Below are 24,758 nucleotides of genomic sequence, written 5' to 3' on the forward strand. Positions count from 1 at the left end.
GCACTTGAGTAGAAACCCATATATATAAACTATTTTTCTACAATTACAAGAATGTTGGTGTGCAATTACCATGGTTTTCTATCTTTGTGTAAGCTGCCTGATTTGAATGATTCCTTATCTATCTCTATATATAAAAGCCTAAGTGACTGTTCAACCATTCGACCAGTAGATATGATGCCCACTGACCACCCGGGGGCAGACGCTCAACACACAGGCATGGAACAGGCTGATGAATCTCAGAGGGAAGAGGGGAGGGGGGAGGGCAGGAAGAGATTAACCAAAGATCTTATATGCATACTAGAGGCCCAGTGCACAGATTTGTGCACCAGTAGGGTCACTCGGCCTGGCCTGTGGGGATTGGGCCGAAACCAGCAGTCCGACATCCCCCAAGGGTCCCCTGATTGTGAGAGGGTGCAGGCAAAGCCGAGGGACCCCACCGGTGCAAATTCGTGCACTGGGCCTCAAGGGAAAAAAATGAATTGGCCTAATTAGGTATAAGGATTACATGTAGCTTTTTACTTTTCTGTGAAAATGAACCAATTACTGCAGTTATGGAGAATACGCCTGGAAGAAAGAAACATCTCTGAAAGAGATGTCCATAGCCCCCTCTACTGTACCCGGGGCTGGATTTCATGTCCTGGTATGTCACTGATAAAACATGCAACCCCAGGCAGGTCACCTAACAATCAATACTAGACACCTCAGGTTTTCTCAGCTATAAAACTGATTAGTTAAGCCCTGGGCTGTGTGGCTCAGTAGGTTGGAGGTCATCCTGAATACCAAAAGGTGGTGGGGTCCATTCAAGTACAGACACGTTTTTCTCTCTCTTTCCCTCCCTTCCTAACCTCCCAAATCAATTTAAAAAAAAAAAAACAACTTATTAGTTAAGCTCATCTTTTTCTTCTAGATCCATAGTAATCCTCTTGCACCACTATTTTAAATACTCTGTAATTCAACAAATATTCCTCAATTGTGACGACTTATAAAATTGAGCCCCTATTCTTGAGGGGTTATTAAGGTAAGTGACATGTAAACAATAATTCCAGCACCTAGAGGTAGATGTGAGGAATCAGCTCAACAAAGAAAGGGGGCTTGGCTCTGCCTAACTGGGGAAAGGCTCTTCAGGTAATCTGTTCAGTGAGCAAGTCGAGGAACCAGGACATGGAAAGACTAATAGCCTGTGCTCAGCTGAACTGAAATGGGTGACAGGATAGGCCCAAGATAGGTCTAGAAGGGCTTTTTACACTGTGCTGACAATAAAAGTTGATTTAGACTTGACCCTGAGAGCCACTGAAGGGATCATGATCAGATTTTCAATATCAAGAACTACTGCTCCAGGATCCAGTTTAAACATCTCTGTGCAGACTCAGTGCCACTCTAAACTTAATTCTCACTTTCTAATTCACCCCCGCTCCCCTGACAAGTATGTAAGTCAAGTATTGAATAATACAGAAGAGATTCAACAACGAACAGAGGCGAGCTAGCTAGGTAGCTCAGTTGGTTAGAGGTCGTCCCGATATGCCAACTTGTGAGTTCAATCCCCAGTCAGGGCACTTACAAGAATCAACCAATGAGTGCATAAATAAGTAGAACAACAAATCAATGTTTCTCTCTCTCCCTTCCCATCTCTCTCTCTCTCTCTCTCTCTCTCTCTCTCTCTCAAATCAATAAAGAAAAAAAAAAAAAAAAACAGAGTTTAAGGGTGGGAAGCAATTACATCACCTTCTAATCTTTAAAGCCTTGTTCTATATCCCAAAATGCATTTTAGAATATCTTGCCATTCATTTGGTTAATTAAGAGGCAAAGTATAGCCCTGGTCAGCATGGCTCCGTTGGATGAGCATTGTCCCATGCGCCGAAGGGTCAATGGTTCATTCTCAGTCAAGCACATACCCATGCTGTGGGTTCCATACCATTGGGGCTAGTATGGGAAACAACCAATCAATGTTTCTTTCTCTCTCTCCCTCACCCTTCCTCTCTCTCTAAAAATCAATTTTTAAAAATGTAAACACACAGGAGAAACCAAGATGGCGGCATAGGTAAACACCTAAACTGCTGCCTCACACAACAATATCAAAACTACAACTAAAAGACAAAACGGACACTATCCAGAACCACAGGAAAGCTGGCTGAGTGGAAATTCTACAACTAGAAGGAAAGAGGAAAGCACATTGAGACTCAGAGGAGCTGCAAAAGGCTGAGGTACGGAGACATGCGAGCCCGTGGAGAGGATGGGCGGCTGAGTGCATGGGCGGCTGAGTGTGCAGCTGGCTTTCTAAAGCGGGAGGGAGACGGAAGCTCCCGACTGCGCTGAACTCCAGTTCCGGGCGAGTTTCTGGGAACCCAGATTCATTCGGGGAGAAACTGGACTGTCAGGAAAAGAGAAAGCACACTGAGACTCAGGGGAGCTGCGGAGGCAGAGGTCCAGAGGCACGCGCACGCACAGAGGACGGGCGGCTGAGTGCACAGGCAGCTGAGTGTGCGGCTGGCTTTCTAAAGCGGGAGGGAGACGGAAGCTCCCAACTGCGCTGAACTCCAGTTCTGGACAAGTAACTGGGAACCCAGACTCATTCGGGTAGAAACTGGACTGTGGCAGTGGGCGAAACTCAAGGGTGGCTTTCTCTCAGAGGTGCTTGCAGCGATTATTGAGGGACACTGAGACCCAGGGACCTCATAGGGCAGGGCTGACGGGAAGCCAAGGCTGACTGCTCCACCCTGAGACTCTGCCCCATCCAAGCTGAGCACAGAGGCTTTTGCAATTTTGCAAGTCTTGTCCCATAAGGGTATCTCCAGCACAGAAGTTCTCCCGGCGAAGACACAGCTGATCCTCACAGCCAATTGGCCTGGAGGTCAATTCCTCCCAGTGATACCAACAACAATGAAAACTTAACTACAATAAGACTGTGCACACAGCCCACAAAGGGGCCCACCAAGAGTGTCCACCTCAGGTAACTGGGGAGTCTGAGCCACTGGACCCTGTAGGACACCTAGCACACAGAACCACTCTATCAACTCAGGGAAGCAGCCAAAATGCAGAGGCAAAAATGAAAGAAATGGAGGAAAGCAAACGACTGGATATAGAGTTCAAAACCACGGTTATAAGGTTTTTCAAGAATTTTCTAGAAAAGGCTGATAAATTTAGCAAGACCCTTGAGGATATGAAAAAGGACCAACTAGAAATTAAACATACACTGACTGAAATAAAAAAATACTATACAGAGACCTAACAGCAGACTAGAGGAACGCAAGAATCAAGTCAAAGATTTGAAATACAAAGAAGCAAAAAACACTCAACCGGAAAAGCAAAAAGCAAAAAGAATCCAAAAATTTGAAGATAGTGTAAGAAGCCTCTGGGACAACTTCAAGCATACCAACATCTGAATTATGGGGGTGCCAGAAGAAGAGAGAGAGCAAGATACTGAAAACCTATTTGAAGAAATAATGACTGAAAACTTCCCCCACCTGGTGAAAGAAATAGACTTAACAAGTCCAGAAAGCGCACAGAACCCCAAACAAAAGAATCCAAAAAGGACCACACCAAGACACATAATTAAAATGCCAAGAGCAAAAGACAAAGAGAGAATATTAAAAGCAGCAAGAGAAAAACAGTTAGTTACCTACAAGGGAGCACCCATACGACTGTCAGCTGATTTCTCAACAGAAACTATGCAGGCAAGAAGGGAGTGGCAAGAAATATTCAAAGTGATGAATAGCAAGAACCTACAACCAAGATTACTCTACCCAGCAAAGCTATCATTCAGAATTGGAGGTCAGATAAAGAGCTTCACGGATAAGAAAAAGCTAAAGGAGTTCATCAACACCAAACCAGTATTATATGAAATGCTGAAAGGTATTCTTTAAGAAGAGGAAGAAGAAAAAGGTAAAAATAAAAATTATGAACAAATACACATCTATCAACAAGTGAATCTAAAAATCAAGTGAATAAAAAATCTGATGAACAGAATAAACTGGTGAATATAATAGAATCAGGGGCATAAAAAGAGAGTGGACTGACAATTCTCAGGGGAAAGGGGTGTGGGGCATGCGGGAAGAGACTGGACAAAAATCGTACACCTATGGATGAGGACAGTGGGGGGGAGGTAAGGGCAGAGGGTGGGGTGGGAACCGGGTGGAGGGGAGCTATGGGGAGAAAAAAGAGGAACAATTGTAATAATCTGAACAATAAAGATTTATTAAATTAAAAAAAATAAAAATAAATACATGGAATGAGAAAAAAATGTAAACACACACATACACACACACAATAGAGGCAAAGTACAGAATTCAATTGATTCATTTATTTCTGAGTCAGCTAGGAAGGCTGTCAGCAGGCCCGATGTCTCCAGATTGGTTACTTCCAAATGTGTAAAAATACATTAAGCATTTGTATAGGAGTATGCAGTTTATGGAGTGCTTTCATATCAAAAATCTCGCTGGCTCTCCCAGCAACAAGCCTGTGAGGTACATGGACAAGTGTTCCAATGAGGAAGCAGTTCAGCAAGGTTATGTGCCTTGCCATGGGTCACAGAGCCAGTATATTCACTGTAAGGCCAAACCGTGAACTCAGCTCCTATTCCCAACCTTGACCATTACCCCATAGGTGCTCTATGAAAAGGATGGGACAAAAGTAGGTTTACAGTTGTAAGTATGTTAACAGAGTTTATTATTGTATTATTACTTATTAACTATTGTATTATTTTCCATAGGAACAACTGTTAAGCCTACTTTTTGCCCCACTCTGTATTCAAAACAAGCCTGTTCACATCTGAGGCATTACATTTCTGAAGCCCATGCACTAGTAATAAGGCATCTACATAGAGCACAAAACTCTCCAAGTTTTAATAATGTCTATATCCAACTGCTGCTTAACAGAATAAACATTCATTCAGTCCCCTTTCTATAAACCTATGGAAAGAATAAATGCAAAAAACACATGCTCAGTCCTAATCCCTTCTCATTTCCTCCTGGCACCTGTTTCTGCCCCAACAGGCACCAAACACTTTAACAGCTGGCAGAAATGAGAACCAAGAGATAACACACTCAACCATTGTAGATGCAACCCTAACCAAAATGTGGTTAGAAAATAATGGAGAAGAACCACCCAGATGTAAAAAGAGAGCAATAACACAGGGTGCCAAAAAGATCTCCCACATTCTGGATGATTCCACCATTACATACCTGGGCTGCTGTCCCAGTAAGCCAGAGAGTCTCCTGATGGGAAACAGATACACAAAACCCACTCCTCTCACTCCTCTCCCCATCCCAAAAAACTATTGGTGGAAAAGAATTCCTGGTTGCATTGGAGGAAATATGTGCAGGGAAGGGCAAAAATGTGACTACTAATTTAGTTTATTAACCTTCTAGGATTCATGGTAACTAAACACTGCTGTTGATAATATTTCAAAGCTCACTGGTCTTCCTCTTCATGGGTGGTGGAGCCTGACCGACTTACAAAATTAGAACTTAAAATCCAATTTAGGCTTTTTAGGCTGCACCAGCTCTCAAGAACAGCTCTCAAGAACAGCTCTCAAGAATTTCTGCCAGTAGGGTTCCCCTTTCCAACACCCTCACACATCCTATGAATATGTGAGTAATTATGTATAATGTTCCCATTACTCATGCTGCCTCATTAACATATCTGGACAGCCTTTGTTTACCGGAAGGCCCAGACCCTGGTGAGGATTTGAGGGTAAATGATTTCCCACAGTGCCCCATGGTCCCCTAAGCAGCAAAGTCACAGGCAACAATGCAAGTGCCAGAAAAAGTATTGAAGCCTATTTGTTACAGCCCTACGAAATCAAATGGGTTCTCAGAGGCCTGGAGAGCTAGTGCAGCCTACACTGGCCCTCAGGTACAAGGGAGAGGGTGGGGTGGTGGACACATCAAAATACTGAGCACACAAGTATCCCAAGGGGTACTGGGATCTCAGTTCTTTTTCCAATGAGGACTCAAGGAGACAGCCAGCTGGGGATGAGAGGGTAGCTCCACCAACTGGTGTTTAAAAAATACAACAAACACAAACATGCTCTCAAGATAGATACACTCCTTCTGTTCCTGGAAGCCAAGAAACTGCCTTAACTTTCCCAACTTTCTCAAGCAAAAAATCTCTGCAAGGGGCTGCCAGAGCCCATATTATGGCCCTTTCTCACCTTCTGAGGGGCTACAGCCATTAACTATCTGGCCAATATCTATTTGCTTCAGTTTTCTCTTCTATAAAATGGTCTTAGCCTCTTTTTCTCATGTTGAACTCATTATGGAAACAATAAATGTGAATAGTTGTTCAGAACTGACGGGGTCTTCATTTAGGATTCTTTCAGGAGGGGTGGGTGTTATGTGGCCAGATAGAGTGTTTTCTACAATCCAAGCCCTTCTGGCATTTCTTCAAATGGCAAAGAGAGCCCTAGGAGAGAGGGCAGCATCCTCACCAGAACAATACAATCTGTGACAAGACACACAGTGATAAAAGAAACCCAGACACCTAAGGTCCAGGGTTGTAGTCCAGTTGCTCACTCAGGTGACCTAGACTTCCCCTCTGGGACAGGATCTCCATATACAAAACATAGGCCCGTCCCCATCCCAGACATCCTAAGAGAACAAGAAAGATAAAAGCCAACTGCAAGGGGTGATAGGAACAGGAACTCCTAGAAGTAGGCAGAATTACTGGACTAGGAGAAGCAGGGTGTCCAGCCAGTGCCATTTCCTACAAGATTCAACTCTACTTTTAATGATTTTACTCTGAATGAGAAATGAAGGAAAACCCCATTTTAAAAAGTGTGATGCTGTCTGAAGTCCCAAAAAAGATAAAGAACTAAAAGGATAAGAAAAATCTCAAACTTCCTACAAAAAAGTAGAAAAGTAGAAATACTATATCAAAACCAAAGTTATCACAGTTCCCACCCCCTGGGATGAAAGAAGAATGCATTGATGAGGCAAGTATGGAAAAGGTTTATGCAGCCGGTCAGAGATTCTCTGTTATCATTGATGTTTCTATCCCTCTCTCCCTCTCCTCTCCCTTCCTCTCTCTGAAATCAATAAAAAAAAGAAAAAGAAAAAGAAAAAGAAAAAGAAAAAGAGAAAGAGAAAGAAAAAGAAAGCAAGAAAGCAAGAAAGCAAGAAAGCAAGAAAGCAAGAAAGAAAGAAAGAAAGAAAGAGAGAAAAGGTTTATGGGAAAAAGGAACCAGAGATGCAAAGACGGCCTGGAAAGCAACTGAGGCTTGCAGGGGTGTCAGAGGAACAAAGAGAACAACCTGAAAGATGAAAAGAAAAATATAACTGATTCCAACCACTGAGCCAGTGTGACTCAGTGGTTGCACATCAACCTATGAACCCGGGAGGTCACAGCTATTCACAATTTGATTCCACAGTGGGGAGTATGCAGGAGGTAGCCAATTAATGATACTCTCTCATCATTGATGTTTCTATCTCTCGCTCCCTCTCCCTTCCTCTCTGAAATCAATAAAAACATATTTTAAAAAATTTAAAAATAAAATAAGTAAATAAATAGATTCACTTTGTCTCATTTCTTTAACAGGTAGGCTTAAGGATTTGAAATAGAACAGACCTTCAACAATATCTCCTAACTAAGAAAAGAAAGTTGCTGGATTACAAGATACAAGCTTTTGAATTCCATATAAATTAGGTGTAAAATCACTAATCTTTCAGCACCCTACCAGCCATTGAATAGCACAATTTTTTTTTTACTGTAAAAATAATACAAATTAACCCAAGAGGACCACTCTGAGCTATATTACAAAGCATGAACTAGATAGGGTGTCTAGTTTAATGTTTCGGGATTAAGACTAAATACAATGGAAGCACTCTTATCAGAGGTGATAGGAACCAGATTTGGTTAGCTAATATAAAGTCTGTCTGGCAGAAAACCTTAAAAAAAAATAGTGTTTGTATGTATATAAACATTTTAACTTAAACACACGAGTGTACTTTTTATTTTGTTGGGAAGGGAATGTGGGGATAAATGAAGTTTGGTTCTTAAAAGGGAATCAATGGCAATGTGCATGCAGAATTCTTAATAGATTTTTCCCCCAAGTCTTTTCAATGTTGGGCCCCCATCCTATATAATAAAAGGCTAATATGCAAATTGACCAAACAGTGGAATGACTGGTCACTATGACGCACACTGACCACCAGGGGGCAGACGCTCAATGCAGGAGCTGCCCCCTGGTGGTCAATGTGCTCCCACAGGAGGAGCACCACTCAGCCTCTAGTCTAATATAACAGCCTTATTTTTTTAACAAGTCACTTATATCAAGTGTTCCCAAATCATTCATCTTAAATTTTCATAGAAACCAACTGTCTTTTCACACTCATTCAAAGGATTACATAATATTTAACTGTAATTGCAATAATAAGACTAACTGGAATAACCAGATTTGGAAACAAACTGACACTTGGCAAGCTTTCTATGGGTGGGAGCCAAAGGGGACACAGGCACACACACCCCAGGGCTGCCCATTAGCCAGGAGTTTCACAGCCAGGATGTTCTGCAGCCAACAGGGCAAGTGGGTTGGAGAGGTAGTGGTTAGCAGAGCTGCTACTGTAATCCTGGGGGACACTTACATGTGGACCAGTAACAGTACAATTACATTTCCAAAGTCTAAATTTCTTAGACTACAAAACTTTTTAACCATTCACATACAAATGTCAAGTCTGGGTCTTGAGACCACCATGATCAAGGACAAACCACTTGATTAAAAATACTCCAGCCAGGCCAGTGTGGCTCAGTGGTTGAGCATCAACCTATGAACCAGACGGTAACAGTTCCATTCTCAGTCAGGGCACAGGTTGCAGACTTGATTCCCAGTAGGGGGTGTGCAGGAGGCAGCTGATGGATGATTCTCTCATCACTGATGTTTCTTCATCTCTCCCTCTCCTTTCCTGCCTCTGAAATCAATAAACATATTTTAATACTTTTTTAAATATTCCAGCTTAGCCTTTACCAAGTGTTTTAATGTACTATAAGCTTAATATGACTTTTTCATGTCATCTTTGAAACGAAGAAAAGGAAACAGTTCTATTTTGAATGTAACAGACACCTGTAATATACTCCAAAAGATTTTCTCTTTCTGAAGAAGGGAAATTTAAAATAACCTTCAGGTCCGGGCCGGTGTGGCTCAGTTGGTTGAGCATCATCCCATGCACCAAGAGGTTGCCGGTTCAATTCCTGGTCAGGGCACATGCCCAGGTTTCAGGCTTGATCCCTACTGGGGGGTGTACAGGAGACAGCCGATCTATGTATCTCTCTCATCAATATTTCTCTCTCCCTTTCTTTTTCTAAAATCAATAAAAATATATTTTAAAAAATAAAATAACCTTCGGAGCAGGGAATATATAAGATTACACTGGAGTTATTTCTAAGGCACTTGGAAGTGAGTCAGTAGCCCTCAGCCCAGCAACAGGAACTGGTTTAACCAACTATGAGAGAAGAAACAGCCATTATACCATCAAAGTACCAAATACTTCTAGTTGGCTATTTGAGCCAATGACTATGGGGAATACACAAGTCAGATACTTCTCTACAGTAAAATAACAACCCAGATAACAATAACTGAAATTGGGTTATATTTGGACGTAACTTATTTTTCTTTCAAATTGCAGAAAGACACTTTGGACTCTTATCTTTACAGTATTCATTCCTTAATCATAGCTGCTAAGTTCCTTTGCCCTAGACTTATGTGACAAAGAAAAAATCACGTGAACAGCCCATGAAAGGAAAAACACAGGATTAAATATGTACAAGTTTTTGGTCCCCAGAACTGTAAAAAAAAAAAACCTGATTGGGTGTAAAACAAGGTGGGGGGTAGGAAAGGCTCATAAATCCTACCATTATACTTTGGGGTATTTCCTTCTTTTTTCTTTATAATTTTATGTAATTGTTATTATAGTAAATCCTGCTATTGAGTCTTATAACAAATTTTTCCCAGTTTTTTAAGTCATACTGCACGTTTAAATCAGAAAATTAGATAGTTAACTTATGACCTAGTGGTACAAATTCTGCTTGAGTGGTCCTAGAAATCAAACTCCCATCCTCCACGCTCCCGCCCAGCCCCACCGACCGCACCCCCAGTTCCCTGTCTGTCAATTCCCTGTCTGCCAGCAGCTCACACCCCTGCTCACATCCACTGACGGGCACCGAGTGATTAGGGACGGCACCATCAGCAGGTGTGAGCTGCGGCTGCTGCCCCGATCACCCCTCAGGAGCAGGGGGAGGTGGAGCTCTCAGGGGCAATCGGGGCCAGCAGCTGCCACTCACACCTGCTGACAGCACCGAGCTATTGGGGCCAGCTCCGGGCAGCAGGTGAGAGCAGCAGCTCCAGCGCCAGCAGCGGGTACAAGAGGGGGCGGGACCACAGCGCATGGGAGTAAATAATTTTCAGTAACCACCAGAGGCTCGCCCCAATGACAGCAACTGGCACCCCACCTTGGTCTGGCATCCCCGCCTCTTGCTCCACCACCCTGCCGCAGCTGACACCGGTCAAGCTCCATGTTCCGCCGCCTGCTGCCAACTCCTGCATGGTCCACACATGCCCCCTGGTGGTCAGCACATGTCATAGTGACTGGTTGGTTGGTTGTTCAGTTGTTCTGCTGTTCAGTCTATTTGCATATTAGGGTTTTATATATATAGATTCTTCCTAGGAATAGCCAACTACTGGAATGAGCAGAAAATACCTATAGAGCAAAACTTGCAACTTTTTATTGTCCAAGAGGATTGGGGCTTTGAAAGGCAAATGTTTTTGGTTATCGAAGGTATTGTAGTGGAAGTTGTGCCAGCACAATTAAGAGAGGGTTACACTGAAATTTATGAGTTTCTTAAATATGTCATTTAATATGAATTATAACAATCATTTCTCCCCCAAAGTCTGCCACCTACAATCCCACCCCCAAACTCTGCTCTGCTAAGGCAATAAACTAAATGGCAACACGGCAGGCATCTAAGGCTTTTGAGACCAACTGCAGGAAATGTGTTGCCTTCCACCAGCTCGAGTAATAATGCCACATTATAAAGAAAGAGCATACTGTTTTATATCTTTCATGACCATCATCTCACATAATCTCAGAGACAGTAAAGTGAAAAAGGCAGGTATCAATTTCTCTATTTTACAGAAAAGGAAATACTCAGATAGGGAGCCTCTTCTCGTCTGGTTCAGAAGAACTAAACCCAGAACATCTTAAGACTTAAGAATCCAGTTGCCTTCCAAGCACACAGTATCAATGACAAGTCTTCCCTCATTTGGCCCCCTAAAAAATACTCAATAGGCATAGAGCTGGCACAGCAAAGGCTTCTCCCCCAACGGTATTGCAAGGCTTCCAGAAAGAGCAACAGTTGCTGCTGTGCAGCATCACCCAGAAAGGCATCTCACCACATTCAGTGAAGACACGCCAAATATGACAAGGTAGCTGAATCCACAACATGGTCCTCCTACAAATGTAGCAAAGCTTTCCCTGAATTAAGTTTCCTAGCTTATTTAAAGCATTAATAAGCAGATCCAACTACCACAGTTGTATGTAATGCCACACCATCAGCAGACCTGCTAACAGAGAAGACGAAAACATTTATACAGAAAGGAGCCATCTCCTCGTTGCTCTCCACCTCTTCAATGGATCAGAATCACAGGTAGACGAGGGGGGGGGCACTAATTTGAGGGCGACAGGCTCCTAGCGCTCACCTGGAGGGCAGTGCTGCGTTTGAGGCGGAAGGCAGAGGCAGAGCACACCCTCCTCCGCGTCCTCCTCCGGAGTGGCAGTCCCGCTCCGCCGCGGCCCGCGGCCCCCGTCCCCCGCAGCCCCATCTCACTGGAACCTCCCACCCGACTTTTGACGTCACGGAGGAGGAAGAGGTTCCACCCGGGCCCGTCCCTTTGTGACGTCACGACAACAGACTGCGGCTAGGAGCGTCCGGGAATCGGCAGCAGGAGGGGGCGGAGGAAGGCAGGGGAGGCCGGTACGATGCGGGAGGGAGAGGGGGGGACAGGGAGGGGTGCGCTGACGTCTCACCGGCTTAACCTGTTGCTCTCAAGACTGCGCTGGAACAGGGCCGCGGGGAGTCGCGGGACCGCCGCCGCCAGGCTCCGCCGTGCGCGCCGTGGCGGGGGGCGCTCGCTGCAGCTGTGCGCCCCCGCCCCCTCCCGGCACGCCCCCACCCTGCGGCCGCACGCTCCCACCCCTCCCCCCACGGCAGGCCGCGCCGTCCCCACGCCCCGCCCGCCGGCCCAGGGCCGCAGCCCAGAGCTACCAGGAGCCCCGAGCTCGGAGCCCCGAGCCCGCCCCCTACAGGCCGCGCGCGGCGCCCAACCCCGGCCCGGCCCGCCGCGACCCCAACACGCCCTCCCCTTCACAGCCGTCTGGAGCTCGTCTGGCGCACGAGCTCTGCTCCCCGAACCTTAACTCGTGCTCGCCTCCCGCGGCCGCAGCCAGCCACGAGCTTGCGGCCGGTCGCCCGGACTCGACACGATCCGCTGACCACCAGCAACAAAAAATCCCACCCCACACTGCTCTCCAACTTAGCGAGGTCTGAGATGGGGGCGGAGGGGCGGTCCTAGTCCAAGTTCTACCCCATTTGCTTTGTCGCTGCACCCGAATCGGACGTGCCCTGGGAAGGCGTCCATGCTCCAAAGCAAGGGTGTCTCCATGCAGTTTCTACAGCCTGAATTTAAACTAGTCCTTTGCATTCTACCCGGCTCTCTGCAATGCGGATGTATTTTAATTCTTAAATTTTTAAGGGAACAGTTGTTTAAGTAGGGCTTGATTATTTAACCTTGCATTTCTTTCTTAGTTGAAGTTTAAGTGTCTACATTAGGATAAGCACTCTCAATAAGGCATTCAGCTTTTATATTAAATATATTTACAAAACCAGTGCCCGAAGGTCATCTCCCATTACACACATCACACTGCTCAAAAAGGGAAAATATTAACACCAATTTGTCGACTCGAGTCAAACAAAACTTTCTTATAACGTTGAGTTATTTCTAATGTATGTTCATTTAGCCTTTTAAAAATGGGTTCTTTGATTTAAAGCACGCAGCTAATCACCAATCACTCGAGTGCATATTTGTTTAATCTCTCTCGGTCCCCCCTCCACCCTCCTTCCCCCCAAACTTAAAAAAAAAAAAGGCAACCACACACAAAACAAACAGTCCCCATGCCAATCAAAACGTAGCTGTACTATGTATAATACAAATTTAACTATTCCAAAACATTTAAATCTCTGAATAATCACCCAATTTCAAAAACCAGTTAACAGGGAGAATTATTTATAGTCACATATACATTCACATGCCTACTTAAAAACATTAGCTATACTGTATGTCTTTTTCCCCTAAAACTGGAAATCATTGAATTTTTAAACAAAACCAGTCCCATTATTAAAGTCAATCCCAACAAATGCATTCGCTGTAACATGATTCCCAACTGGTTTATGTTGTGAGCCAGATAAGCCAACACGACCACATACATTAAATTTGATGTGCCAGTGCAAGGAACAAGATCGCCATAATCGGACACTCGACTGCAACTTAAAGGGCTTCCAACACACACGTTACAAGATTTCGAAAAACATTAATAATAATACACACTTCTTTGCATGCAAAGTGCAATATGCGGGCAAACCTGCCCGAAAATGCAGTTTAGTTACAGTATCACAGCCCCCACCCTACTCCCAAGCTCCACCAAAATCCCTTGCCTTTCATCTAAAACTAGATTATGGTTGTGTCATTCGAGGTCAATGTATTCACTTGAAGTATCTCTACACCAATATGTTTTTTCATCAAAACTAGGCAGGCACGACTTTGCTTGAAAAGCCCTCTTTCAGAAAAGAAAAGAAACAGCCTTATCGGACGCTGTGTTTAAAACCCTTCGGCTGCAGAATTATCTATAAACTTGACATTCACAGCCATTGCTTAAAACTGCAAGTCAAAAGATATGTTGTTAGGAGCACTTACGTATTTCTTCTGAATGATATTCCTCTTGGGTCTTTCCTTGCTCATTCTGAGATCCAAATGCTGATTGCAAAGGGGGACAATTGCTTCATGAATTTAAAGCCGTCAGAAATTTGCAAAAAAATATCCTGGTGGTTTTTATTGTTGTTGGTGGTGGTTGTTCTTGTAATCCGACTTTTCTTCCTCTTCCACCAAAGCCCGATTCGCCTTGAAATAAATCCGAAATTGGGAAGGAAAAAAAGAGCCAAAGACGAACGAAGCAAACAAACAAAACAAACAAAAAATTCACTTTAGTAAAACACCCATAATGGAAAATTTCCCCCGAAACACACACACAAAAAGAAAAAGAAAAAAAAAAAAAGAAACCGACGCCCTTCACTGCCCCCCCGTTTTCCTCCAAAAACTACATCAGCGAAACGTGAAGGTCCTTAGTGTCTGATCTGTAGTTACATCTTGGAAAAGAAAAGGGAAAGATAAATAAATGTTGGAAGTCACGTTTGTGCTGCAGCAGCAGTGCGAGCAGAAGAGTCAACTCCAGCGGCGGCGGCAGCACCACAGCGAGAGCTCGCCGAGTCTCTTTTTTCCAAGCCCCCTAACCAATGAGAGAGAGGCTATCCAGCCCAACTTTAAATGGACTCTGCTTTTATACAACTTAGGGCTCCTCGGGTAATTCCCCGCCGGACGTCAGCCGAAAACTCCCACAGCTAAGCCACCAGGCTCCCGCCTGCCCCGGCGCCGACCGCCGCCGGCCCAGTCAGGAGGACCCCGCAGCCCCGTCGCCTAGAGACACCCGAAAGGCCTCGATGAACCCTTCCCGGGCAACCCCTCAGGCATCTCTCCCACGCCGAGCCTAGGAGTGGAATTGAGAGAGGCTCCCTAGCTCAATGCATGGCACGCTCGGTCGCTCCACCTCACCCCCTTTCCCCAGCTTGCCGCTCACCCCACAGCCGCTAGAGGCTAGCCCCCGCCACTGCCCTCACGTCTACCTGCAGCCGGCTTCTGGGTACGAGTGCGCCAGGACGCCCGGCCCCGGGGAAAGCCGCCTATTCCCGGGGCACCTTAGAATCGTCCCCTTGATCTTCTGGAAGTTGTAGTCCCCCGACTACAAAATGGCTATGGCCACGGGATCGAGGAACTACAATTCCCAGCCTGCCCCGTAAGCCTGTCACTCAACTCCCCTCCCTCCACTTCTTCTCCCCCTCCCCCTCCTCACCGGCCCTGCCAACAAATGCTAGGACGTGTCCCGCGTGCGACAGACACAGCTAGAGGCTGGCTCCGGAATGGCCCGCAGAGCGTGTGGTCCACGAGCGAGGAACTCCCCACTCCGGCCCGCCCCCGGCCCCCGGGTCCGGCCCCTCTCCCGTAGCGGCGCTCAGCCCCCTCCCCGCGCGCCCCGCCCCCACCCGCGGCGCGAACCGCCTGTGGAATCGAGGAATCGCGCGCGCGCCGGGCCGAGCGGAGCCGAGCGGCGGGGGAGGGACGCGCGGCTTCCCCGGGGAAGGCCTCAGAGCGTGGCGGCGCGGGGGGCGGTGTCAGCGAGGGGTTGGAGCCCGTCCTAAGGAAAACTGGGCCACGCACCAAGAGGAATCCTCCGTGCGAACTAGTTGATCGGCGGCGCCTGCTGCCGCTGCCGCGCAGCCGGTGTCACCTCAGGACACCGCCTCGCGTAGTCGCACCGAGCGCGCTGCGGTCGGGCCAGGGTAGTCTAAGGTCACCTCTGCCCGCTACTGGCTGCAGCACGCGCCCTCACGTGCGGGGCTGCGCGGACGGCGCTGGGGAAAGGCCACCTCCCGGCGCGGCACGCGGCCCACCGGCGAGGACACCCGGGGGGAGGAGGGGGAGCAAAAAGGGGACCCAGGACGGCTGCCTCCTACAAAGGATAACCAGCTTTAAAGAGATCGAACTCGATCTTTGCCTTTACGGGCGTGTTTTGCGTCTGGAGGACCCATGAGCGAGGCAAACATTGAGCTAAAAATGAGTGGAATATGGAGAGCGAGCCACAGCCATGCAGACTAAGGAAGCATCTGGAACAGCGAGTGCCAGGAATATCGACTGCGGCGGCCGCGGGAGAGGCTTTTACCTGCCTCTGCCCCTGTCGTGGTTATTAAATCCCTGATATAAAGGAAGCATCGGGCCCTTTCTCTCCAGGCATTCGCCTTATTAACAACTTTGTCGAGTCTCTCATAGCCATTTTGCATTGTTAATTCCCTTATTGTAACAGGGTTTAAGAGGTACTGTGTTAAATGATCTCCCAGACTTGTCCTCTGAATAAATGAAAAATGGGGTCATACTCCGATACATTTTACTCTGCTTCCCATTCCTTAGGTTCTCCTTAAAAAATAAAAATACTCGGGTAACGCCATTGGATTTTATTTGCATCAGTGTTTGAAGAGATTAAACCATAGTGTCTAGAAAAGTCTCAGAAACTGAAGGTAAGAGGCCTGTATTCAAATCACATGTTGGCCACTTCCTAAAAGGTAACCCATGGCCTCTCTGAGCTTGCCAGTTGCTTCACCTGTGAGTTAGGGATTACCACACCTTGGGAGGATTATGTAACATTAATCTAGCTGAGAACCAGACATGGTCTTGGAAACTTTCAGTAAATGAAATAAAATGTTTTTTCTTACTTTTTTAATGATTGCTTTGCTGTTTAAAAACTAAATTCTTTCTAAAAAAATAATTTTGTCTTATGTTCACTTCACAATCAGAAAATAAATGACCTTCTGTGCCTTAATATTGCAAAACTTATTTTCTGGTGCCATCTACTTGGAAAGGCCCAATAGAGTAGAGCACTTTTTAGTACCGGCCACCCAAGTAACTTTATGGTTGGGTTACAACCAGGTGTTTCCAAAAGACTTTTCTGGTCATAATGACCTGTATCCTGGAGGTCTCCACTTGTCCATAATGTTGTGGTTTTAACTCACTTTCTGGAGATTTAATATCAAATCTGTCATTCTCCAGGCAAAATATTAAGGCACAAAGATGGGTTTCTTAGTTCCCTTAGCCAGCCCCTGAGGCTGGGCTTCTCTGTCCAATTCCAAGTCACCACATAGTAAAAGCGATCATCCTAGTTGAGACTTGAGGGCAGGGAGAAAAAGGGAATCTGCTCAAATCCAAAAGATCTGGATAACTTTAGTGTTGTTTTTCCCTAAAGAGGAAAATAGATTGGCCTTTTTTAGTGTTGAAAGCCTTTCCTGTTGCATAAGTAACTGTCTCCTGATGAACTTCCTTTTCCTGCCATCTTGGCAAGGCCACATGTTACCTTTCCTTTCTTTTTCCTCCTCTTTTTTTATTTTCCAGAAGCCTAATTCACTCTTTCTCCTGGTGATTGTAACTCCTCGCAGCACTTCTCAGTCTAAGAGTGAGGGTTGGGAGATTAGAGGGAAGACCTCACTAACACACTGCCTCTAGCATTACAAAGCTCAGTAGGAAAAGCAGACTTTACAATCCATTGTGAACCTCTAAAAGAGCTATATTAAGTAAATGTGAAAGGATTCTAAAGGGAACATAGCTGAGGTCACCAGAAAGGAAAGAGTTGAAGGATGAGTAAGAGGTTCTGCAGGTTGAAGTAAGCTGAGCAACTTTGCGGCATGAAAGAAAATGAGGCCTAAAAAATACCCTGTGGATGGGATTCGATTTTGGTTTGGGAGTAACTAAAGGTGAGACAGGTACGCAGGAGCCAAGACCAGAAGGGTTTTGTATGCCAAAGGAGATTGGTCTTTGTAGGCTACAAAGAGCCTGTGAAGGATTTTCACTAGAGGTATAAAGCAGATTTGTGTGTTTGAAAAGTAATTCTAATTGTGTGAGAGGTGAAATGGAAGATTGGAGGAGGGAGAGACAGAGGCAGGGAGACTTAGAAACCAGTTGCAGTATTATTGCATAAGTGAGGTGAGAACTGATTGTGATCTGAATGCAATGGCAGAGGAAATATATACAGCAGAGAACAGGTTGAGAAATATTTAGGATGTCACAAGTTTATAGGACTTGTCTATTTCTCATAACCTCCCCAAAGCTCCTACAACTTCGTAGAATTTGGAAGTGTCCAATAAATGCTTATTGTTAAATATTTCAATTCATGATGTTTTGATATGTATATTCATTTTGTCACTACTAGCCAGGCTAATTAACATATTCATCACCTCATCTAGCTACCATCAGTCACATTTTTTTTTGAGCTTTAAAATTTTGTTCCATGTTGTCTTATTTTCTACTTAAGCCATTTGTATATCTTGTCTGTCCTAATTATACCAGACATTTCATGGGGTTATGATTTGTCTCATGTTGAGGCAGCCTTTGGCATGGGAATCAGATGTTTCTGATATTAATTCTCTGAGGGGCCTTAAGCCATTCATTTGACCCCTCCGGCTCTCACGTGGATCATCTATAAAGTGAGAAGGTTAACTTCAATTACCGCCAAAGGCATTTCTGGGTGCGACGTGCTCTAATCCTACCTTGACCTTTTGTGCTTCCTTTTTCCACTCTCAGGACAGGCCCCTACCCAGACAAATACACCGTTTTTTATTAAGGATCGCTCGGATAAGTTTCTTTATTCTTACACTATTAATCTCCTAACACAACCTTATACAGTTGATCCTTGAAGGAGGCTTGTAGAACTGCGCTGGTCCGCCTGCGCCGCGACTGTTTCCGTTGCCCGTGCCGAGCGCGTGGCGGGGGGTGGACGGGCGTTGGGAACTGGGGGCGGGGGGCGCGCAACGCCCACTCGGGCTTCGGCTCCGCGGGCGCTTGCCCCTGACCCCCTTCGTGGTAACCGGTCTACTGACTAATTTCTCTGTGATCTCTAACAATACCTTTCAGTTGTATAACTTTGTATAGTGTTTAAGGGACAGCCATAATATCACTTAATCCATAAAGCAAACCAGATTAAGATCGGGCTTGTCCTCGCTCTTCCGATGTGAAAATAAAATACTGAGAGGCGGTCATTTGCTCAAGGTCATCAGTGGCAGAGCCAGGAGTCAACCCCGAGCTCCTGCCTCCACATCTCTGTGCAGACACCTCCCTGGTTTTCAAAATGTGACTCAAGACATTATTTCAATGTTACTGGATATGGTTGGAAAGGAAAGCATGCTTTGATCAAAGAGATTTGGAAATTGCTAACTTACACAAAGATAACATTACTTTACCGTAGGATTTTTTAAATCCCAAAGAGGCATATTGTTTTCTAAACTTACTTGGCCAGAGAAACCTTTTTTTTTTTTTTTTTCTTTTAAGGAGCTGATATCCACGGAATAGGCTTAGAGATATACTCCACCCGGTAGGATGAATTTATGCTTCGTGAATGATTGCTGACAATAGTTCTTAACTGAGTGACTGAACACTTTATGTGAAGTCTGTGGCAGTATATAGGTCTATCTCCATATGTATGGGGGATGGAGGAGGGGTGTAAAAAATAATCTTTGGCATCAAATTTATCAATAACTATGAGCCTGTGTACTCAGAAGGTGGCGGGGGGGATTCTATTGCAAGAAAGTAGAACAACTGTTTCAAGCTGACTGAGATTTGCAGTATTTTAAAACACACTAGGAGGTACACTCACTCAGAAGTAAACATCCTTCTTAAGAGTGGGTGATGTCAAGGAGACATTAGTTCTTTTTTGTTATTCACTGCTGAGACATTAGTTCTTTTTGTTATTCACTGCTTCCTGTCCCTGAATTTATAGTTTTATTTTTCAAGCCTCACTAAAATGCCACAGCACAAACCAGATACATACAATAAAATGTTGTTTTAAATCTACAGATTGTGGACCTCGTTTATAAGAGTCACTGAAGTCCCTGGTTCTTTGGATTACCTAAAATTTGAGGGCTAGCATTACTATTCTGCTTAGATTGTGTCTTGTGTTATTGAAAGAGAGCTGGCCCTGATTCAGAAACTCTGGTAAGGCAGCCAAGACGGGAAACCTGCAGTTCCTAAGAATAGAAGTTACTATTTACAATAATACTGTACTCTGTGTTTGGCGGTAAAATCTTATTAGTGATCAACTAATCCACAGGGGATTATTATGAGGAAACTGAGGCCCAGAGATTACAAGGCTACCCTGAGTAGGCAGGGACAAGACGGGCACCTGTTGTAATTGAAAGAAGTCCAATGGTTAGTGGAAAAATAAGGAGGGGGGAGGGTAGTTCACTAACTGGGAAATCCAGAGTCCTAATTTCTTGCTACAAATGATGCCATCATTTTTCCCTCTCTCCTTTCTTTTCTTTCTCTTGCCATTCACTTTAGATTTTGTTCTTCTGTTAGGCTCTTGATGCAGCCAGCAAAGATAGCTCCAAAGAAAACTCCTTCCTGCTGTGAATATGGGGGTGGAGCAGAATTTATTATCAGAAGAGGTGGGAGAAAAGCATTCTGGGCAGTGAAAAAGCAATAGCAATCACAGTCCACTACAGAAGTCATTAGGGCTTCAATCTGTCAGGACCACAGAAACGAGAAAAGTACCCTTTCACCAGTCAGAAGCCTAAGGATTCCTTCAGTCAGAACCAGTCCATCTCAGTCCAGGGCTACCCTCTTCCACAGTTGGGGTTTTCATAGCCACGTCACATACCAGGATGCTGGCTGATCTCTTTATGAGACGCTTGTGCCCACAGCTCCTGTGTATACTGTTCAATGAAAACACAACTTATGTCCTGTAAAACGGTGGCATCTGCAAAGTTTATATTGTTTTTTTCTGAAACCTGAATGTTTCCGAAACCCCCAGATTCACCTACACCTTTACAGAAACCCTGCACCATCCTTCTTTCTGATTCTATATAGTAAACAAAAGATTAGGAAATCAGCAGTTACACTATGACTAAAACTTAGTGGGTATTACTTTTCAGATGTTTGATCTTCTCAATTGTCAAACATCCACTGAAAACAAACATTTGTTGAAAATTTATTAAGGGTGTAAATTAAATAAAATATAGATCCTGTCCTCAAAAATAAGCACACAAAGCACTAAGAATTTTGCCCCTGTAAAAAGAATGTCAAGGAAGAGAGACATGAGAAGATATTTGCAGGTAGAAGGGCACTTCTAGGCTCTACTCAACTCCGGACTGGCCAGGAACTGCTCTGGTCTTGACCCCCACAGCAGTTTGCAGAAGAGATCCCCATTCCTTAATTCCAAACCTGTCTACCCACCCTTCAGCCCCAAGACTCAAGATGCCAAGGATCCAAAATGCCAGCCTCTTCACCATTTTCCTTTTCTTTCCTCTAGCTTTCATTTGTTCACTCATTCTTTTGTGCATTTATTCATCCAAAGAGTACCCAGTGACTGCTTGCAATTCTCCCCTTTCTCTACATGCTCCTTTCTCTGGATCCTTGCAGCCTCCTGAGTGAATATTCTTGTAGCTTCTACTGCCTTAAGCCCAACAGTCCTCAGGTGGGAAAAGCAACTGGGGGAAAAGACCAGGAGGGACTGACTCTAGAAAGTCCAGAAAAAGGCAAGGAAACCTGGATTGTTAGAATCTTGCCTTTGTCCTCACAAAATGACAGTATTTATAGGTGTTCATATGTACATGTACCTAAGATAAGGGAAGGTGAGGGCTTTCAAACAATGCATGGTATCTAGAGAACTGGGGCATTTATGATTCTAGATAAATAGATACAAAAAGAACTATAAAATCAGTGAGATTAATACCATATGGTTTAATGGCAAGATTACACTGGAAATCTGAAGACTTGAGGTTTAATTTTAGCTTTTTGTGACTTTAAACAAGTTACTTCAATTGTGAAAAGGGGGACTGACCTAGATGTGTCCTGGAGACCCTTCCAAATCTAGTGACCTATGATAATATACAAATCAAAACTAGTCTTGATAATTTGCATTCATACCAATTTTATATAACATGGTTAATGTTGTAAATCTCTAGTACAACAGTAAACTGTTAGATAATACACACAGTGCGTAAACTATGGATACAGTTTCTGCTGTGTTCGTAAATTCATGGTATATAAACAGAAATTCTTTTCAGAAACCTAGAAAAAAGATAATATAGGTAGATAGACGACAAACATTGGTCACAGCTTATGCATTTATTTTATTTTGCCTTGAGAGAGACAGAGAGAGAGAGAGAGAGAGAGAGAGAGAGAGAGAGAGAGAGAGAGAGAGATGAATTTGTTTTTCCACTTATTTATGCATTCATTAGTTGCTTGAAGTATGTGCCCTGACCAGGGATCAAACCACAACTTTGGTGTATCAGGACGACACTCTAACCAATTGGGCTACCCCCGGCCAGGGCACAGCTTATGCTTTAGGCACTCTGTTTAAATTAATATGTTTGAAGATGAGATTAGGGTCCCAGTTAATAGGAGAATCCATATCTTCCAAACAACTAAAGATTACCCAAAATGAATCCCAAGAGATTCTCTCAATCTGGAGGCCTGGAGAAACCAGAAGGAAGGAGGCTAGATTTTTCCAGTGTTACAATAGAGCAGATCCTTGGAGATTTCTTAGCCTGGTCAATATGCCCGTAGCTGTCCCAAACTTTCCCAGGGCTCTGATATAAATGATAGGAATCACATTCCTTATATTATCCATCTACCCACTTACAAAGTACCTAGTATTTACCTAGCACAGTATCTATTGCACAGTAGGTAAATGTTTCATAAATAAATGAATGGAATGTGGCACTGTGGCAATTATCATTTTGTTCACAAATAATTCTCTGCATCTGGAGTGCTCTTTCAAATAGGTCAGCTCCCACCAAGGAGTTGCAATTATTGAGGAAGTGAAACCGTTTGACAAGTGGCACTTAAAAGATCTTCGTTTTGCTTTCCAGCCAGCACTTCTCTTGTGAAATGTCCAAAGAGAAAGGACAAAATGAAAAATTTCCTGTTACGTCAGTAATGTAAAAGGCGCAGACATTTTCATATAGTGAGTCTAAAATTCAAGACCAGTGTAGATATATTCATCTTACAAATGATATTTGTCTGCTGCTGTTATAAACTGAATTGTCCCCACCACCCCCAAATTAAAATGTTGAATTCCTGACCTTCAATACCTCATAATGTATTTGTATTTGGAGGTAGGGTCTCTAAAAAGGTAATTAAGTTAAAATGGTGGACCCTAATCCATTATGATTGGTGTCCTAATAAAAAGAGGAAATTTGGTCAGAGACACAAAAAGAGGACAGGGAGAGAAGATGGCCATCTACAAGCCAAAGAGAGAGACTTTAGAAGAAACCAACTCAGCAGATAACCAACTTGGTTTTTTACTTTTAGCCTCCACAAGTATGAGGAAATATGGCTTAGTGCTTTGTTATGGCAGCCCCAGCAAACTAATGCAGTTACCTTGCAAATGTAACCTTAGATATATGAAAATGAAACTGACCCAGTAGGCAGAAAGGCCTGATGTTGAGTTGTTTGTCTTGTAATGGGAATAGGCTGTATGGATCTGTTCTCACATTCACTTTCCCTGTGACATGAATATTCAAGATGAGGTTGGTGAGATTAGGATCCACACCGCCCCAGCCGCTCCGGGCCTCTGGGCAGTTTGGGAAGGTGGAAAGGCGGCTCTGGGCTGGAGCGAAGGTGAAGCCGGCAGCCAGGGGAAGGAAGGCCCATTCTTGCATGAGTCTTCGTGCATCGGGCCTCTAGTCTATATATATAAAAGCCTAAGTGACCGAACGACTGAAGGACCAGTCAACCTGTTGCTATGAAGCGCACTGATTACTAGGGTCAGATGCTTAACACACAGGATTGGGCTCCCTCCTATCTGGATCGGGCCCATGGGGATCAGGCCGAAACCGGCTCTCCGACATCCCACAAGGGGTCCTGGATTACAAGAGGGTGCAGGCCAGGCCGAGGGATCCCACCGGTGTATAAATCCATGCACCGGGCCTCTAGTTTTAAAATAAAGAAGCAGCCAAGTATTTGATTGTGCTGGTTTAGTAGCTGGGTTATACTGTATAGAGTATTATTTAAGCACAATTTAAATTTTTACCATAATTTTAAAAACCCAACATGCATGGCCTTTACATCCCCAAAAGTAACTGGCCTGTTATATATGCACAGCCCAAATTAATTACCTAGGTTAAGAAAGGTACTTAATAAAATATCTCCTTTCTTAAATCTATGGTCACGGTTGACCACAAATCATTTGTTGCCCTTTTAGGTAGTTAATTGATCTACTAGTTAGAGTTCTACCATTTAGAATATCGTTCCTAAATTATATATATATATATATATATATATATATATATATATAGAGAGAGAGAGAGAGAGAGAGAGAGAGAGAGAGAGAGAGAGAGAGAGATACATATATATATATATATCCTTTTGGGATAAGGCACTACAAGATCTAGGGACCTATTCTTAAATAAAAGTTATATGAGAGGCCCTAGCTGGATAGAGCATTGTCCTGCAAACTGAAGGGTCCCTGGTTCCATTCCAGTCAAGGGTACATGCCAGGTTTGTGGCCTTGACCCCCAGTAGGGAGCGTGCAGGAGGCAGCCAATCAATGATTCTCATCATTGATGTTTCTATCTCTCCCTCTCCCTTCCTCTCTGAAATATATATATCTGTTAAAAAAAGTTATATGAGGGAGTTATTAAACCATTATCAAACATTAATATATTAGCATGAATTAAGTATTAGAGATTAGTAAGCAAGGTTTAAGGAAACAAAATGAGGAAGTATTGATACTGTGTAAGGTTCTTAGACTTTTAGAGTACGCAGGCAAGAATCTTTTGGAGTACTTGTTTGAAATGCATATTTTTGGCCATCAGCCTAGAATTATACTTTAGTAAATCTAGGGTGGGGTCCAGGAATTTGCCTTTGAACAAGTAATCCAGGTGTTTCTTATGCTGTAAATCTT

At 44.2% G+C, this 24,758-nt stretch overlaps 1 protein-coding gene across 3 annotated transcripts in view; it reads right to left on the minus strand.

Moving 5' to 3' along the window:
* The window catches only part of JARID2 (jumonji and AT-rich interaction domain containing 2), a gene marked incomplete at its 5' end in the record, with an annotated part of 306,278 nt that extends 291,045 nt beyond the window's left edge, over nt 1-15,233 (minus strand). Inside the window, 2 exons of one of the 3 annotated variants that reach the window (XM_080656845.1) lie at nt 13,955-14,158; nt 14,938-15,233. In XM_080656845.1, coding sequence (XP_080512971.1) covers nt 13,955-13,999 — 45 coding nt within the window. Of the gene's footprint in view, nt 1-11,683; nt 11,807-13,954; nt 14,544-14,937 lie in introns of those variants that run through there. The other 2 variants (XM_080656844.1, XM_080656843.1) reach the window with 2 other exon arrangements.
* Between the last annotated feature and the right edge of the window lie 9,525 nt (nt 15,234-24,758).

Source organism: Plecotus auritus (assembly GCF_963455305.1).
Source record: "Plecotus auritus genome assembly, chromosome: 2".
Taxonomy (NCBI): Eukaryota; Metazoa; Chordata; class Mammalia; order Chiroptera; family Vespertilionidae; genus Plecotus; species Plecotus auritus.